General features: G+C 36.5%; 1 protein-coding gene across 7 annotated transcripts in view; it reads right to left on the bottom strand.

The window, feature by feature from the left end:
• Nucleotides 1-20,584, bottom strand: part of ROBO1 (roundabout guidance receptor 1) — a 650,911-nt gene that overhangs the window by 263,576 nt on the left and 366,751 nt on the right. For all 7 annotated transcript variants that reach the window (XM_055701108.1, XM_055701113.1, XM_055701111.1 and 4 more), the window contains one exon: nt 10,781-11,107. In XM_055701108.1, coding sequence (XP_055557083.1) covers nt 10,781-11,107 — 327 coding nt within the window. The remainder of the gene's footprint in view (nt 1-10,780; nt 11,108-20,584) is intronic.

A 20,584-nucleotide genomic window follows, 5' to 3' on the forward strand; every position in this document is an offset into this window, starting at 1 on the left:
GTTCAAGGTTTCAGATAATCTTTTACCCATCAAAGTGGCCATTTCATAGAAAGACTGCCATCACATTTTGTGATTTATGAATGTGCCAAGCTGCACAGCAATTTCTGGCAAGACTACTAAATACTTAATTTGCTTGATCATCCATCCCAGCATGGCCACTATAGCATCCTAAATTACTCATCAGCTTAATCTGCGTAGTCACAGAATCATAACCAATGAAGAACTCTGTTGGCTAAAGGCAACCTAAATTCCTCTGCTCTGCATAGTTTCTGGAAAGACACAAATATGTAAGAACAGCTTTCTTGGGCTGGACCAATATTATTTTGCCCTGACTTTGACAGGAGTAGATAACTGCATTGAATAGCAATCTTATTTACAGGCTTTGTTTTCACAGTAGTTGTAATGTGTATCATGTAGTTCTCATATATCAGCATTTAGAAAAAGCTTTCATTTGTTGTATCGGTTTCATTGTTACCCACCAGCAATAACACTGACCTGTGAACTGCTCTGAGTACAGAATTAGCTATAATGCTCTAAATATGTTGACACACATCCTCAATAGAAGTCCTCTTAGTCCGCTTCCAAAATATATTGAACCTTGGCACTTCAGATCTAGCATGAAGTATCAACAATATGGGCTTTCAAACATCTCCACAGAACAACCAAAATCCTAAAACACTATTCTTACAACTGTAGACTATAAAACCTTCTAACCTTTAAAAATTACTTTTATATATTCCCAAATACATACTTGTTGTATTTTAGATAACACACATACAATACTTTAAGAACAGACTTAGACATAGCTATAGATGAAGTTTTACCATATCAAACTGTATCAGTTAGGAAACACATTTAAGCTATGGCATTTCCAGTCATGTTTTGGTTTTCTGTTGTTTATTGTGTTTTAAACCTGTACATCTTATTCCTCAATTCATACAATAACCCTGTAACCCTCTTTACAGTATGAACATGCAGTAACTCTGGTAAGGCACATTCCTAATTTTATACATTTCTTTCATAAGTACAGGGAAGACTGAATCCCCAAATCACCATCAAATAAATAAATAAAAGCAACCCTTCTTTTTGTCTCCTCCACTGCCCCTGCAAGCGTAGCTATTTGCCTGAAGAAACCTAGTCTTTGAACAAGATAAATGAAAAACTCAAAAAAGAAAGGCCTTTTCTGATACTATAAAACTAACTGCATACTTGAAACAAAAACCATCCAAAACTTTCATAAGTCTTTGCCAAAAAAATTGTAACCAACATAAACGGCACATGCTTGCCATACAAGGCTTTCATTTTATTATACCTTGCTGCCAAGTACTGTATACAGCCTGTGAGTGCAGCAAATCAGTTCTTTCCAGTAGGAACTTCTGTACCAACGTACTTCAAAACCTATCAACCATCCTAAGCAGCCTACAAATGGATGGGAGACTCTCTTCCCAAAAAATTTACTGTGGCATTGTCATTGCTGCTGACAAAGTTTCGAAAGAATCTCCAGAACCTATGGTGAAGTAAAAAAGCAATAAAAATATAAAATAAGACCTGCTTTTGACTTGGCATGAATATGTTTTCATAGAATAAATTAGGTAGGAAAAGACCTTTAAGATCATTAAGTCCACCACTAAACCGTGTCCCTAAGCACATCTACACACTTTTAACAACATCCAGAGATGGTGATTCCATATCACTGGACAGCCTCTTCCAACACTTGACAACCCTTCCCATAAAGAAATTTTTCGTAATACTCAATCTAAACCTCCCCCGGCACAACTTGAGGCCATTTCTTCTTGTCCTGTCACTTGTTACCTGGGAGAAGAGACCGACCCCCCCTGCCTACAGCCCCTGTCAGGCAGCTGCAGAGAGCGATAAGGTCCCCCCTGAGCCTGCTCCTCTCCAGGCTGAGCACCCCCAGCTCCCTCAGCCGCTCCTCATCAGCCTTGTGCTCCAGACCCCTCCCCAGCTCCGTTGCCCGTCTCTGGACACGCTCCAGCGCCTCAACGTGCCTCCTGCAGTGAGGGGCCCAAAGCTGAACCCAGGATTTGAGGTGCGGCCTCACTAAGTGCCAAGTACAGGGGGACAATCACTTCTCTAGTCCTGCTGGCCACATTGTTTTGGATACCAGCCAGGCTGCTGTTGGCCTCCTTGGCCCCCTGGGCACACTGCTGGCTCATGCCCAGCCGGCTGTCAACCAGCACCCCCAGCTCCTTTTCCGCCAGGCAGCTTCCCAGCCACTCTTCCCTAAGCCTGTAGCCTACTCTACCAAATAAATCCCAAGGCGAACAACTAAATCTTAGCTGTCTTCACTACAGGAGTGTTTGCTTCAGATCCAATATGAGATTTTATCTCAAATTATCAACATGCGGGCAACAACTTTAAAGCCAAAGGAGTCATAATTTACGTGCATTTTGTACACAGAAATTATTTCTATCATGAATGGAATAGAAAAAAATTAAAAGACATTAATACTTGAAGAAATGTAGTTTGAGTTACTGTTTATCAAAGTATTGATAAACAAGTATGACTTCTCATGTATTTATCAAGCACTAAATGGAAACTGTAGCATGCACCATAACATTGTCTACTGGCCCACTGCAAAGAGCATGCAGAGCAAACAAAATAATCATGATTTAAAATTGAGCTAAACTTTTAATGAAGTGGTAGTACAGATCATGGCTCTAGTAGCAACGTTCCACCAACAGGTGAAGGGGGCTGCCCTCCCCAAGACAAAGAGAAACCTAAAAACAAATACTCTAACACTGAGAGGTGGTCAACAGAAGTTGAGGGTTGGTGGTTTTTTCCTGATCTGATGAGGTATGACAGTAAAACATTGCTAATGAAAAACGTCATTAAAATTTTTTTAACCCAGCTTTTAATGAAAAAAATCCTTAAAAGTTTTTTCAGTAAGAAATGTGAAAATATAGTAAATGAGATAGCTGCTGGAAGCACAGAAAATGTAACAGCATTAGCCGATACATACCACTGTTGAGCATAGTTGCATATATAGATCTGTGGATCGTGACAGCAAATAAACAGAACTGTTCTTCTGAGGTTTGCCCAGTGCTAAAATCATATGGCCTAGTAGGATAATATACTGCCAGCAATATATTAAGTTCCTTTCTTCAATGAGGAAAAAAACTAAATGTTTTGTTAAAAAGGACTTTTTTTTTCTCTGAGACCACAGGTGCCTCGAATGTTGGAGATTCTGATACATACCCAAGGTTATATTCATTATCACGCAACTGAAGAAGGTAGTAACCTGTTTGCCTGATTCCTCTACCACACCAGTTATTGCACATAAAGTATAATTTAAAACACAGAACATTTATAAAAATTAATTGGTTTGAATTTTGACAGTATCGCATAACAGGAAGCTAATGATACAAACAACAACTCAGGGAGAACTTCTATCACCTAAAATTCATGCAAAATGACAAGGAATTTTGCAGTTAATCAAACAGCTCATATTCTGTATAACACAATGAAGTCATCACTGATCCTTAGATTATGGAGAAACCTTTCCTTCATCTGTCAAAGGAATTTCAGAACAGGGGACATTTCATTTTATCAATGATAATTAACAAGGCTACCGATGAAATTATCCCCTCCTGAGAATGGTTAACTCTGTTTCTTGTAATTCAAAGATCTTGAAGTGTTTTTAACTGTAAGACACCTACACTGACTGTACGTCATTTTTATTCCTTTTCTGCAATTTCAAAACTGAACAAAGCATTTTTATAACTAGAACAGTCACCTAATATGTACTGAAGACCATGTTACAACTATGACAAAGCTACGCATGAAAGAATCGTGCCAAATTCCCTGGTCTTAAATATACTACTTCTCTACAAAAAATCGTAATGACATAGCAAGGGGTGAGAGAAAAGAAATTTTGTACTAATTCAGTACAAAACATGAGCTTTCAGATCTTGATTTCATCAAACAAAATGATCTTAAAATAATTCAGCCACTTTCTCTGAAACTTGACACAGGGTCTGTGTCGATTGGTTGCATGAAGGCAACTTCTGTTCATAAAGAGCATGAACATAAGAAACTCAACATATTGCCTCCACGTGTCAGGACAGTCCAATTTGAAGACAATCTAAAATTATAGCTTATTTCCACCCAGTAGAGATCACCCTAGCGATTTCTGTTCTCATTTGGAATCCTTTGAAATTATTTTTTTTTTTTCCTAATTACACCATGCTATGAGTTCAACTGAAATTCTTCATATGTGTCAATATTTCATTTTTAAACCATGCTATAGGACTTTCATAGAGGGCTGTCAGGACAGCCATGGAAGGCTCATGGAAGACCATTTTTTCTAAACCTGAAATAGGAATATAATAGCTATAACAACATGATTAAACCTGAGTACAGTAGGAACAACGATTTTTAAGCATTTCCATTTGCTGCACTGCTGGATTTCTGTGCAGCTTCACTTCTCTATCTGCTTTCGTGTTTGGCTGATTCATGTTATAATTTAAAGAAGGTCTACAAAGCAGAAATATTTACATCAAATATGAACATAAAACCTCCCTATTTTGTTATAGAGGTTTAATGGGACAAAAATTCCTTATTTCACTCTACTTTTACCCTTTTTATAGGTAAAAGTAAACACAACTGGATAAGCATTCTTTAAAATATGGAAGGTTTGTTAAGCATCTGCTGTTCTCATTAGGTCCACCTCAATATGTGACAACATCATTTTCATCTAATGAAAAAAAAATAGAAAGGAAAAAAGTACAAGTTTCACTTCCCAAACTTTCAAGGATGCAATATTATTATGCTTAAGAGAGAAAAAGCATGTGCATGGAAACACACACACACACTAGCATCTAGAAATACAACGGCATATTTCAAAGACATTATTTTTTTAGTTTCTTCGCATGTTCTCGTTCATTCTGAAGTCTCATTGGGACAATTAGATTTCCTAGAAGTAGCATTTAGTGGGATTTCATAATAGTACTAATAAAATACTTCAGTTCTACAGTTACCAGGGAGTTGGTTACTAAAGGAAACAATATATATGAACACTAAAGATAAGGCTCTATGCATCTTCAAAATCCAGGTGCTGGACTTCCAGAACTACAATGACATTTAAACTCTCAATGAGTTGTAACAGCAGAAGAAATTAATATAAGCAAACTTGTAAAAGTAGCTAAAATAATTGTTCTTGCCTTCCTCAAACACAGTTAACTACATTATAAAGCCAGCACATCTGCATGCAACTTTGACCTCACTGCAAATAAATGTCTTCTAAATGATGTTACATTTTTGGTAAAATATGCTTCAGAGGCAGTTTATAGTAATCCAGGCTTAGCATACCACTGCGACAAGCATTGAAAGAGTCAGGTTCAAGGTAAACCTGCCATTGACAAATAGTAGGTTTTAAGAGGCATTAGCAACAGCACTATTATTAAAACCTTCTATGCCTCAAGCGACTGTTGTTAATGCCGTTGCTTGTGGTAAGGAATGGCATAGTTTCAGTAATTTTTTTTTATATATACATAGCAACTTAATGAGATTCATCTTTGTTATATATATTTAAGTATTTGCATTAAGTCACTTGTTTATCAGTAAGACATTAACAGCTCAAGTAACAAGATCTGCAGATTTGTTCATTGATTTCAGCTTGGTTTGAAACATTGATGCTGTACAATGGCAGGCAGTAGGGCAAGTTTACTCATGTAGCCTAAAACCACACAGGCCAAATGTGATGAAAGCAATACACACGAAAAATGCAACTTTCATTGTGAGAAGGGTACTATTGTTTTAAAACCACTAAGCAGACAGAGCTGTTAACTTCTCTTTTGTATCAATCCTTTGCTATGTAAGAGGTTACGTTTCTTTTTAAAATCACAGCATAGCAAGTCTGTAACTGGGATGTTCCTGGGATCTGATGTAGAAAGTATTTGGAGTATTATTGATCATAAATTGAAAACAAATGCATGCAAACCTCTATACACAGCAGCTTACTTAGCATAAAATATCCTGTTATTGAGGTTAGAGGTAACATACATGTGTACATACTTTACAAATACTTTTGCAAAAGCATTGCTCTTCAGAAGCAAATCCGTATTATCAGTGGGAAATAGGAATGCTATGTCAATTTTTAACCTAGAACTTTCATGGCAAAAGTGAAATAAATGTGTCTCAGAGAAAAGCAATTTGAAATAAAGACACACAAAGCCACTGACAAGAAAACAACTTCATTCATATTTGATTTTTCTTAACATCCCTAAAAACATTAGAGTGGAGAAATAAAATGAATATACTACTGCAGCCATTGTTGCCACTCTTGACATGGGTAGGTGTCTACATAATGCTACGTAACAGACACCTGTGAGAACCAGAGATAATTTTTTCCTCAAAAAGGAAGAACTGGAGGAAAACAAAAGAAAAAAATTAAACCCTGAATCAGACTTACCACACACACCAATAACTGAATCTGGTCTTAAACAGGTGCACTGTTCACCAGACAGTCCAGAGAGATTCAGGCATATGAAGCAGCTGCAGCCGCTTTCCAGTCTGCTAATGGGTAACTTTCCAGTTTTCCAAAACTGCTTTTATTTCTCTACCGTGAAAATTGACTTTTGTTTCCCAAGGGTTTATGTGATAAAAGCCCTTACTCTGAGGATCAAGCATGGTTTCATTTTGTGCTCCCACCCGTAAAAGCTGACGTTTATAGAGAGAATTACTCAGTTTCGTTTTGACAGGGGTATGTCCTTTTTCATGTTCCTTAGCATCTTTCACCACTGGAGAACATGTGACTGGTAGGCAGTAATCCATAACCAGTTACATTCCTCAAATCCAAAATATGGAGCTAATTTACGTAGGACTCCAGTGATTGAAAGGCTGAGTTCAGGAATTCAAGAAGAGCAAGGTAAATGTACTTGTAGCAGCCCAAGTCTGAAGAATGACTGCAGCCTGTTACCTGAGTATCCCGTTGCACACCCTTTCTAGGCCACCCTACTGAAACTGTTCTACTACAAATTAAGTTTGAACGCATACAGTGACTCCCCATTTCAGAAATTTTGTGGGAATAATTTTTCATATGCAAATGAAGTCAGTCAACTACCAAAACCAGAATCCCCCAATTAAACAGGAGTTACATCTCTTACTTAACTTACTCTGAATTCTGCTTTCTGCTGAGTTCCTATTTAGGCAGATTCTTATTCTTCCCCTTTATGAAAATCTTATAGATCTAAATTACATAGAAAATGTCACATAATACTAAGTTACAAAGCTACTTTGCACAGGGCTGTGTATCTTAGAACAGTTTTACTAGTCTCTAAAGTGTCTGAGATTTAATTATTGAAATATCAAGTGGCTACCCATTTGATTTGGGAAAGTTACAGTCCCTGCAACATAATCAAACACAATAAAGTCAGTGGGGGTTCAAGCACTTGTTTCATAGATTTAAGAACAGCACTGCTCTTCACCAGCCAGAAGGACCATCTTGTTTTTAAGGCTATTTTGGGGACAAGGATGGGGCACGGTTTCAAAGAAATAGCAACAGAAACTGCAAGAAATACAGCTACAAACGGTGTGTATAGATATACATATATAAAATAACATTATGAACAAGATATAAAAAATCCCCAACACTATAAGCAGACACATAGGATCTACAAACATTTTGGAAGGGCCATAAGTTGCAGAGATTGCATAAGAGACTGACTGAATTCAGTTTCCTGATAATAAATGGTATTTAGATCACGTTCAATGGTATTATTTGAGGACTAACACTATCATGACCGAGATACATATCAGTGGAAGAAAATGAAGCATCCTTTAGATTAAATGACATGTACACCTCAGTCAAGTCACCAAAGAAAGGTTGATGAATAGAAAGGGACAAAGAAGAGGGAAAATAACTTTATGATTTATGATTTTAATCTCTCCCCCATTGCGGCAATCACATTTAAAGCTATTTTTAAAGTTCTTAAAATACACAGGTATTTAAGAAGATAAACCAACTTCTAACATAGTGCACTTCTGAAATTTTTATAGTCTTGAAATCCTTCCACATTTCCTTCTTTTAAACTGCAAAACGTATGCACAGTATACTTACGGCAGATGTCCACCTTATTACACAGGCAACAAACTCTCCTTGTGGACTATTTAAAACATTAGTATTGGAACTGCTTAAAAAAATTTTGATATGCACAAAGGAGCAACAGGAAAAAAATATTTTTAGTATTAACCTGAATCTGAAGTCAAATCTACACATCCATTGAACAGTGAAAGAACATCATCCAATTAAAGCCATTACTGTATGAGTTGGTAGAAGAAAATGTGATAAACTCCCCATCACAAAAACTGATGTGGACACAAGCTGCTTCTTCCAGCAAAAGCTGGAAAAAAAAGTACAGTGCCAAACATGCTTCTGTGTCTTATGTTTCATGGAAGCTTTTTGGTCAAAATTACAGTACCAAAGCATATAACCAAATGAGTACTCTAAATGGTCATCCGTATTTTGCAAATGGAAACTAAATAAAGCCAATTTTACTCTATAAACATACAAAAATTAAACTATAACATAAGGATTTCGAAACCAGCAGTTGCATATGACTGTATACAAAATATAAATGCTGCGGTGCTCAGAACAGGCGTACTGAGAAGCTAATCAAAACAGTTTACTGATTTGCAGCAATCCACTGTGAATGTAACTGCACTTTATAATGACAACAGCATTACAGCTATAATACATAACTTTTAAATTTGATGAATATTTATTCCAACAGCCTTCAACTCTTTCAGTGTTCCTTACCTCTTCTGTACTATTTAAAGTGGTTTTGTGCTTTTGCACTGTCACATCACTACCTTTTATATTAAAATACTAACTTCTTCTGTTAAAATTCTTTGTCTATAATCTCCTGGTATACAGTTAAAACTGTATACAGTTATACTTACAAATTTTATGTCTAAATATAGATTGGGGGGAGGGCAGAGCTTCCCTTCAGCATTGTTGATAGGTATTTTTCCTGACACTAGCCTTCAATATGAGGGTAATTTTGAGCTGGATTAACAAATTAATGCTATACTATTGTTAGGTGGTGTGCATTTGAATCCCTTTAAGAAAATACTAATTTTGTTTTATTATTATTATTGTCTTGAGTGTTGACAGATGGTCTTAGAAAAAAATTGTAGCAATATCAATATTTTGCATTCAGACCCTGTCAGTTAGGCTCTCTACTGTAACCACATGCAGATGACTTCAGGCAGGAGTGACAAACACATTTAGCAACTATCACCACTTGAATTGATGCACGCCACAGTGTACCAACCACTGAAATTTTCTCACGTTTCTGGGTTCTGATGAGAAATTGTGGAAGACACAAAACCACATGTATTTCAAATATTACTTCAAGGTACGTCGCAAACCAAAAGAATGTGAAATAAGCACACTGTCCACACTGCTTTGCTGCATGGACAGAACATTAAAACTCATTGGAAGAGTCAGTGAGTAGTGCTATGAAGTAAACAACAGCAATCAGATAAAAATCAAAATCTCTTGAACATTAACACCCCCCTCAAAATTACACCTGTAAGATACTGAAGATAACATTTGTGAGTAACCAATCAACAGATGCTTTAAACAGGTTATACGTTTACTGGATAAGCATACTTCCAGCTAGCCAGACACCGATTTCTTTCATCACTGGAAGTGGCAACAAGGAAACTGCATGGTAATAGATGTTACTCATGTGTATTTACCATATTACATGTGATGCTCAAGATCCTTCTGGTACGAGCATTATGAATGACCTTGGGACTGCCTGTGAATGTGAGTGAGACCAGGCAAAGGGCTCAAGTAAACGCACAAATATAAAGTCTATTTCCTTTACCTTCTGTGAGAGTTAGGAAAATCTATCCCTTCTTCTATAGTTATACAGGAGCATTTAACTTCTCTAAAAGTTAGGAGCCTTGTCAGAGCTATTTGACAACATGAATCATTTAGACAGGGATAGGTGTTTTCAGAGAATGACTCACCCAGTTCTGTGCTAGCTCTTCAACATTACACCAGACTGATGGCTAGAGATTACAGAAGAAGCCTATAAAAGCAACTTAAAATAGACACCTAACTTTTGAATCCAAGTTTTCCTCTCATACTTCATACCCCAAAACTGGTATTTTTTGACCTATACTTGGCCCTCCATATGAAACATTAAAACACTTTCATGTACACTCTCTCTTCCTGTAGAATTTAAAGGGTATACAGGAAGAGATAAGCAGTACAAACTAACGTGAACGTACTTGACTGCTTCTTCCGTTGCCCAAATACTTAGAACTAGAGACATAATTTGTAAGTCATTTCTTTTGGAGAGAAAAAGAAAAGAACAAAAAAATTTCTAAATCTGCCAATTTTTGTTTCTAATGTTTTATTGGTGCAACAACAATTGCAAACATACCCTGGCCCTCCTGCCTCCATATGGCATTTTGCATGGTTATCTGGAGAGGAAAAACATCTATAAACTGAAATTAAATATACAAAATCTGAAAAACATTAAGTAATTATAATTGCATGGAAGCACAAAAGTAGTGAGAAAGCACAAAAATGTCTGAATTTCTGTAGTGATACGATACCTTTCCTGACTGTTTTTCTTTTTTCCTCTCTCTGTATTAATAATATTTGAGCATATCATTCCTTCTTTGGTTTTAAGTCAATGCCTCAGAGGCAGCTCACAATTTTTTTAATCTTCAAATAACATCAAAGCAAGCGGCTGTTACCGAAGAGTGAAGAAAAAAGAAAAGAAAAAAAAGCACTTACTTGCCACCTCCAGCGATGCATTATGACTTACAGCTTCCCCAAGGTAATTCCTTGCCACACAGACATAGACCCCTTCATCTGGCCTACTCTTGCGCCCGTGGACTATGCGTAAGAAAAATAAAGATCCACTGGGCAGCAGCATGCGGTGGGAGCGTGGATCATCCTTGTCCGTTTCTACTCTTTCTCCCCCCTTGTACCACTCAATGGTGGGGGTTGGCCTTCCTTCTGCTTTACAGTTTAAAGTTGCTGGTTCTCCTTTGGAAACAATTAGATCAGAAGGGTGTTCAACAATTCGAGGTGGGAAATCTTCTTGACGAAGACGGGAACCTGCAAGATAAAAAAACCAGCAGTTTTCTTAGGAGATCACTGCCAGGTATAGTCACTGTGTTTTGCAGTACAACTATTTAACCATTACCTCGTAGTACAGGATTTAATAAGAGCAACTATTGACATAATCTTAAAGTAAAAAAAAAACAAAACCAAACAACCCCCCCCCCCAAAAAAAAAAAACAAAAACACCCAAACATTCAACCTTAATGCACTTCTTTGATTGTAAGGCTCTCCCAAGTGAATACATTCAAAAGCATTTTTTGACAGGCAACCTATGTTAGTGAACTTAACTGCCATGTTCCTAAACATGTATTTGTTTGTTTATTCATGTCTGTAAGTTTATACACACATCCATATGTATACGTAGATTATGAAATACTAGTTCTACAGATACTCTATAAACATCAGACCATCTCTACCAGCAAAACTAGTACTGCTCTAATTCATAGCACAAAGTCATAGTCAACCTCATTTAACCTCTTGGAAAGTCCATTAATTCATGCGATGTCTGCAGAGTAAGACTAACATCACCAGCACACACAAAGTTGCTTTATTTTACTTGTACGAGGTACAAATGCATGGAATCTAGAATTCTGATACAACATGAGACAACAGTATCAGGGATAAAAGAAAAGTTACAAGTCAACAAAATACTCTTCTAAAAAAGAATTTAATTTCAAACTCATTCAAACTGCAAGCTGATAACTGGCATAAAAAAAAACACCTGCAACTGTCTGCATAGATACATACCAGAAGAATGTGGCAGCCAACCGGGTGCCAAGAATTCCAAATCAAGAATAAGCAGCTACCAAAGCTTTGAGGGTTTTAAATTCCTGACTCAATTTAAAACTATTTTCCTTATTTCTCTCTTTCTTGATATACAACTTTGCCATGGATAAAAATAGTCTCTTGGGTCACTAATTGCTGATTATTAAAAGTTCAGATGCCAAGATTCTTTAACATTATAATGTGGGCTTTGAACACCTGTGAAGCAGCAGAAAGAAATACAAGACCTATTTACTGCAGGTTAATAGACCGTAAATTTGTAGGGCAAAAGGGAAGGAGACAAGGAGAGCAGAGTCCCAGAGAGCTCTGCTTTCAATATATACTATATGTGTGCATACCATAAATATGTCTTTATATATAAATAACAATATTCTATAATGTAGAATTTTCCTGTAAAGTTTATTTCACACATTCCCCTTCCAGATAATCAATGCAAATTATGTTACATTAATCAGCTAGCGCTAGTCACGCATTTCCCAATCTCTGGTAGCATGGCTTGGCTACACTGAAATATGTATGCATTCTGTATGCAGTAAAAGAATACACTTGTACATGACCGTTACTGATCATTGACTAAAAAATAATTCCAAAAGCAATAAACCTACTCTTTAGTCCTTTGAGGAAAGATAATATATGTAGTACCTACTTTGCCAATTTTTGTTCGGATATTCACAATACTGCAAGATCTCATAGTACCTAAAGCAAACAAGTAATTATATTTTACACTTACTTTTACCTGCAACAACTGCCTGAGACATGAAAAGTAAAGTATGGGTAGACAGAACGCAAGTCAGGAAGCTCCCAAACCCTTTTGGGGGCTACACGTCCCTGTGCAGCCCAGCCCTGTACGCCACTAACACAAGACTGAGCTGCACCTCCTAGAGGTAACAAACAGGTCAGACCCAGTGAGAGGAGAGGTAAAAGTACAAGAAAAGAAAATTGTGCCAACCAGCACAGGTCTTTTGCAGCCTCTAACGGACTTCTGTTTTCCCTGAGAGCACATCTCAGTCCTTGCAAACTGTGTTTGTGCCTACTCATCCTGAACTTTTACAGACCTTTTGTGAAAAGCCCCTCATGTGACAATGCTGCCCTCATAAATGGGGTGACCAATTTTAGAACTCTCTTTCCAAGGTAAAAATGCCTATACAGGGATAATTTGGTTTGGTTTTTTTTTTGTTTGGTTTTTTTTTTTGTTTTACAATCCCACTCACTTATGTACTTCATAAGGAGAGGCACAGAAACAATGAATTAGAGCACTAAAAAACAGCTGTTATAAGTCACTCTGAAAATATAAAAAGCCAAATTTGATGTGAAATGTTTAAAGATAGTTAAGAAAAATTTGTTTAAAACTCAAAGTTTGCACATATACTAGTACATATCACATTTTATTTTCACAGATAATGCTAGCTAGCCAGCACACAATATAGTACAAGCCTCCCATTGTTTCTGTCAGCCTGGCCCAGACCACAAATAAATGAAGTACCATTTTCACATACACTGTATGCACGCTTCCCATACTGACATTAAAGCGACTGTACACTGCACTTCAAGTACTGTATGGAATTAAAGTTTAAAGAATGACCTCTGAACTTTCTTGAAAACTTAGACTCAAAACTGTCGGGGAAAAAAGGTCCTCAGGAAACTCCAGAAATGCTCATATACTCTTTAAATTTCCTTACTGGGTAAAATTAGAGGAGTTAAAATGAAAGAAATGTACTTTTTTTTTTTTTTATCATAGCATTTTATAAAGTAACACTTCTCTAGGAAATTTCATAAAACTGCTTAAAACAGAAAGTGACCAAAGTTGCATGAGTAGTAAGCATTAACCATGGATGTAGTGACAACTGCCTGAGGGGTATAATGGCCTTGAAAAACAAGTTGTAATCTTTCTACATATCTACTTTTTTTCTTTTTCTTTCTTTTCTTTTTAGAATATTTCTTTCCTTTTAGCCTAGCTATTTAAGCTGCATTTACATTTTATTGAGAAGAAGCAGCTTCAATTATCAACATAAATCTTATAGTGGGCACCAATCCTGTAATTTTCCTGTCAAAAATCCTTCCGAACAGGATACTTGGTTTTTTTTGTTTTTTTTTTAAAAAAAAACAAAGAGGCAGAACACCTATTACATGCTGGATCTGCCATTAAATGTACAGCAGAGCTACTTTTTCTTTCCCCCAAGATGACAGCACTGGGTTATAGAAACTAACCAACTTGTGTTCTCTGCTTTTATTATAAGTCAAGTTCTTCATAAAAAGTCAACTGTATACCACCAATTAAAGTATGCCATACTAACAATTTCATGCTGCTACTTAAAAGAACAATTATATGAAATCATGTTTCCAGTTTCTTGGACTGTGCCACAACTATTTTTACAAGAACTTGAACACTGGAATGAAAAGATGTGAAGGTTCAGAGAAGACCAGTATTAGATGAATGCTAAACTCAGCGGCAAGATTTGCCTTTATTCCCACCTTAAATCTTGCTGTTCGTAGTATATATAAACCTAATTATTGAAAAATAGTTGGGAATGTCTTTCAACGGGAAAGCTGATGATATCAGTACAAAACAGTGTGCTGTTCTCCTTTAGCAGGACAAAAAATCCAACTTATGTGCTACTGGAACAAAGTGCCTCAAACTCGAACTACTGCAGCCCAAGACAGCTAAAAATCAAGATTGTATCTACAGTTGATCTAAATTTCAGCTCAGGTACATACGGAAAACCTGAATTCCCAAGCTCTATATATCTAAATAGTAATTTATCCTAGGTCTTATAACAATGATACATGACAGACCATGTCTTTGGCCAACGGCCAAAAAGCCAGTACACTCTTGGCCCCATTTCTTTTCCATTTCAGATGTATAGCATTTCACACTGATTTTCAGAGCACCACATCTCTGTTCTTTTCTTTTATTGAAATGCTTTACGTCATAACATAAGATTGGAGTAACTGGCCTAATTGCTATAAAAGTTATTAGTAAAATGCTAACAAACAAGACCACTGGTTTAAAACCAGCATTAGGTGATTCTCTCAAACAATTATACTTCACCAGAACATATGAGTGTTCCCAATTCCCTGGTGTTTCCACTACACATAAACTTAACCTCTTTCAGAAACTTTTCAGAAAGTGGGCGGAATTTTATTATGGTTTTATTTACATTGACTGGAAAAATATACCGTAACTCTCTTGCTCTAGTGGTTAGAAACCTTTTTCTAATCCTCAGGTTAAACATATCCCTGAGTAATAAATATCTCATTCTTCCTGTGCTTGAGTTGCCCTTTAACTCAGAACTCTCCACGGCTTCTTGGGATTTTATCCCTTTGACACGCAGATTGCCATCTTTTCCTTCTTTACCATCCTCTTGGATTTTTTGATCTTGTTGCTGTTAGAAGCCAGCAAACTAATCTCATCTGGTTTTCCCCTCATAAGATTCACTCACCTTTTCCCTGTCTTAAATTCTAGATTGAGGCAAAGCAGACTTCGAATGCTATTTCAAACACACAGCGCAAGGCAATGTCACATCATGTTACAGGGGAAAATCAACTACAGGCAACAAAAAGCATTTTTCTGAAAGTGGACTTTCTGCCCCAAGACATGCAGCTAACAACCTATTGGGTTTACCTGTTCTCACAGTCAATAATTTTCAAGGAAAAACAACAGAACAAGGAAAATCCACAGAGATCTCAGTCCCATTTACTTTCTTTCTCTCAAGTTCAATTTTTCAATATTCTTACTCTTTGGATACTACACTTGTTCAGCCTGAATAAAACATCTTATTTTCTGAGCTTTGAAGCCTGCAAGAGCAGTGTATATTTAAATGCAACTATTCTGAAATTTTTTTTACAGGTGTTGCAGCCTTCCCTCAGTAACCAAAGACAAGAAGGAATTACCAAAGTCAATAATGCTGCACCTATTTAGATTTTCCAAAAATAGTTAACTGTAAGAAAAGAAATTTCATTTTTTATTCTACTTCGCTATAAAGCACAAGAGCCAAAACCGCACCGAACTGATATTTCTGGAATACTGATTTGAGAATAGCATTGGTTGATGTGTCACTTTGGAGTCAGTAAGTAGATCTTTGCACAGAGTTTTATTTACACCAGCTGTTCATCTCAAACAACTGAGTACTGAACATATAGTCTAGAAAAAAAGGAAGTCATGTTTTTAACCTAAATCTTCCCATTACTTCGCACAGTCATAACCGTGACCATATCCATACCTACTTAAAAAGGATGTCACCTTTATTAACAAAAATGTCAGGTGGCAGATGTTACAGTCCTGCAAGTGAGCCAGTATCTGTACACAAAAGACAAAAATGAATAGTTGGAATTTAACAGTTCTGGTACATCAGCTGATTAATGGCCACCCAGGACTACAGGTTTATTGCACTGCACTTTAAGATGTGTTTAATGGTTCCAAATACCGATCTGGGAATAGGTCCAGTTCTTTCCAATAACTTGGATAACATAAAATGTAACAAGCAAGGCTCTCGGTTTGGATCAGTAGAACCTGCAATTCTCCTACGTATTTCCAAAAAAGAGCAAAATCTCCCATGTCTTTTCCTAGGCACACAATGGAAAGCAGGTGAGCAAGATGTAACTGCAAAGACAGACACTGAACACTAACTGACGATTCCTACTAAGAAACCACTGCAGCGTTTCCTGCATGAGAAGTTAATCGTGTAAACTGAAAAAAGAACATGTCAAGGACTGCAGTTGTTCCCCTCCTTTAATTGCTATTTGAGTTCCTGTTCCTAATGAAATTAAATTAATGAATGGGTGGGTTTTTTTCATTGTTTCTGTTAAGAAGGGATCTTTTGGGGTAAAGCAAGTTTTATTTTAAATACAAAGTCTGGTTATAAAATATAAAAAGAAATAGTGTGGACCACGGCTTTTAAACTTCAGAGTTACAGGCACCCACAAAACATTCTTCCCCACTTAAAAAGATAACCTTAAAAGTATTTTTTTGTTGCTACCACACCATGAATTACAAATACATTTCTGTCATGGCTAACACACTATCAGGAGATGTCAGAAACCAATAATTTACTGTACACTTACAGCTGGGAAAAAACCCTAGAATAATGACAGAGCCTGAAGTTTAAAGCCACGTCTGTTGGTCTCTCTGAAACGGGAGCTTAAATGGGAGCTGTACTAAAAATGCCTCAAATCCAGACTGATCTTGTGCCTGGCTCTTATACTGAAGGAAGATGTAACCCGAACATTGGAAGCTATAGACATTCCATTTACATAATAATCATGTCCTGGTCAACTGAACAGAAGTTAGCTGAAGTATTATAGCAATAAGCTAAATAACGGAGAAAAAATAATAAAAACCAAACATTTATACATCACGTTAATTTAAATGGTTTCTGTTCCTTATTCTGCAGTAATTCTGGACATATATTATTAAGATTAAAAAAAAAAAAGTCATACATTTTTAGTCAAAAAGACTTCTGGAAAGGTGTAGAGTATCTTATAGTTATTTAAATTTTCTGCCTGGTGGAAATGAAAAAGAAAAATATTGGTAGGTAAAACAAAAAAATCTGTACAGATATTAAAACTGAGTTAATATTATACAGATGTTAACACTGAGTTTTTGTTATAATACCCAAAGACACATTTCCCAGGAGCTGCTAAGAGAGACCAGCTCTCTGAAATAATCACTTTTAACAAAGAAGCTGAAAGTGTCAACACCAGGAGTCATGTTTTAGTTTCTTCATCTAAAATTAAAAACAACACTTAAAGATTGACTCTAAAACCGTCTCTCTTGAAAAAGAGATGTTTTTTTCAAGAACAATTTTTGTTACATGAACACACACTACTGGTTTGTCCAGCAGTTAGCATAATTCCTGACCTGGTTATTCATTAAATTAGCTGGAATATAAATTTTAAATAGCAATATTTATATTAAGCTATGCAAGAGGCTGACATTTACATAAAACCTCAGGCAGTAGGTAATGTTCCCTGTTTAAGAAAGTGTTCAGATGTATTTTTTCTCTCTCTTAATTCTGCTTTCTGGTAAGATATTTATCACATTCAACTTTAGCGGATACTGGAATAGTCTGAGACAGCAGTACCAGGTGCACTGACTTTTGAAACCAAACCTTACGCAGTAAAAATTACAATATATACACCAAAATGTTAAGTTGGGAATAGTATTTTCCCTTAAAGAACACAGTAATGAAATTACAGGCATGTTTTAATTAATAATGTAAAATGAACTATGACCCAGTCAGTAAACAACCACACTATATTCAAAAACAAACACAAAGGTAATAAAGGCTACTTCATTACTCATTTTGTCTTTGAAATGGCTGGAGATACCTTCCACACTGGGATGAAAATGAGAAGAAGTGCACAACAAGAAGAATGGGAATGGTTCTGAAGGCAAGCTTGTCTTTGGACAATCGGATGTGACAACCTGGCAATGACAGACTGTTGGTGATGATCATACCGAACTGCAAGGTGAGTGAAGCAGTGGGGTCAGGCCAGTACAGGGTAAACACAAAGACCACCATGACATTGAGAGCTGTACAGACCCTGGAATGAGTCAAGAGTGTAAAAAGATGGCTGGGGGAAAGAGGTAGCAAAGAATTAGTGAAACGCTGGAAGTATTAGGTAGAGCTGAAGTAAAGAGTGACTGGAAGATGACTAGGGAACCAGATACTTGAGCTATATTAAAGTGATAGGATTTGATGATAACTGGATAATTCTGTGGATAACAGAGCTGAAGACATTGGAAATGATCACTGGTTAAACAGAGGAATTAGGACGTGTTAGAAAGATCTGGGACAGCTCTGAGCAACCACCGTTACCCTTTTCTTCCCTGAAGTATCATGTTCCCTAGAAAAGAAGGGCTCCCAGCTCTGTCCATTGTCAGTAGTTTCACTGGCACACCTGGGAAGGAAAATCAGGCACAGTAAGTGGGAAAGTGTGGGGACAGGGGCTGATGTGAGTCACACGAGAATTGCCGTTTCGAGGGCTTGCTTTTCTGCTGAGCAGGGAGGGAGGGAGAGAGGATTAGGAAACAAGACAGTCAGGCTCTGCCCTCCTCTCCATCTCTTAGCATTGTCCTCAATCATGTTTTATGCCAGACAGAAAGAATATCTCATTGGCTGTGAACCACTGATTTGCTATTTGAGACAGGAAAACAGAACTTGGGAGAAAAACGACAGTGCACCAAAAGCAAAGAGTTTTTTTAGCTGCACGGAAGAAACCAAATGCACCGTCAATGTAGTGAAGATTCCTAGGACTCAAATTCATATACATATACACATATTTATATAAAGTATTATTATATTAATGACATGTTATATATTTTAATATATATTCTATGTTGATAATTCAGATGTCAGACATACTGATGCAGAAAAATGGTACTTCACCTTGAGATGTGTCTGTGGTCTGTGTAAAAGATTTCACCTGTGTGTGGTGTGATTAGAGCACACTAGGCTGTTTTACTCCAAAATTTTATCTATATGGACAAACAAATAAACCACAAAACATCCATCTGGATGATTATACTCATTCATAAAAAACAATACATCTAAAGATATATTTTTGGGTTGCTCTTTTTAAAAATCATTTAGTCGTAAAAACAAATTTAACGCCTTCTCTTCGTACTGTTTCAGATGGTTTACCCCATGTACCTCCAGACTTCTCAAGGCCACTTCCTACCATGCTTAGGAATGCCAGCCTCTAATACATTTCCAATTCCTGATTCAGTGTGAGACTGAATCTGATATTGATCAACTGCATGTTCAAATCTCCCTGAGACGCTGAGAGAAGGGAAAATGGATCCTCATTTCCGCAGGGCTATCAGGAAACCAGAAAAACAGCAATTCCCGATAGGACCAAAGGCTTTCTTCTGAGTATCAGGCAACACTCCTGAATTCTGCGACAACAGAAGCCCGATATTATACCACCACAGTCAATAGCATTCCTAGGCTTATGCCTGTGCTAATTTTGGTACATTGCATACAAATGATACTGCCATTTATTCTTGTTCCCAAAATAGATTTAAAAAGAAATACCAGGATTCAAAACACCCATCCAAAATCCTACTCCCTTAGACGATTACAGATTTGTTTCAGATGCAAGGGTGAATGCAATAATAAAACTGCCCTCATGAATCCAAATATTAGGTATTAATAGGAGGGTTATGTCAGCTCAGGAATAAGTTTGAATTTAACTATTCAGTGCTCACTATTCAGAAAAAAATATACAATGGAATAAAAAGGATCACTATTAAGCAGTTCAGTTTCTTTATCTCTGTTGTTGTTAATGTGTTAAAAATTTGGATTAAAACAGCTTTCTCTCACTTTGTTTAAAACAATTTGGCTTTTTGTACATCAAGTTTGGACAATTACAAAAAGGCCGGGCAGTTTCAATTACAAGTTGTTACTAGAGTAACACAATACTGTCATGTTTTAGTTGCATAAGGAAGAATGGAAATTTAAATCCAAACGGAAAACTATTTTCAATTAGTTGTTTACAATTACATAAAATGTACATATCTGTGTCAATCAAAATATTTTATAATACTTTTTCAAAAAATAAAATCAAATAATCACTTACTTAAAAGCCATCTATCCATACCCTCTTTCCAAAACATACTTCTATCCAAATATAATGCTAAGTAAATCAGTATGAAAAATATAAAAGATAACATGCTCTCAGGGGAAA

This window comes from Falco cherrug, chromosome 2 (assembly GCF_023634085.1).
Source record: "Falco cherrug isolate bFalChe1 chromosome 2, bFalChe1.pri, whole genome shotgun sequence".
Taxonomy (NCBI): Eukaryota; Metazoa; Chordata; class Aves; order Falconiformes; family Falconidae; genus Falco; species Falco cherrug.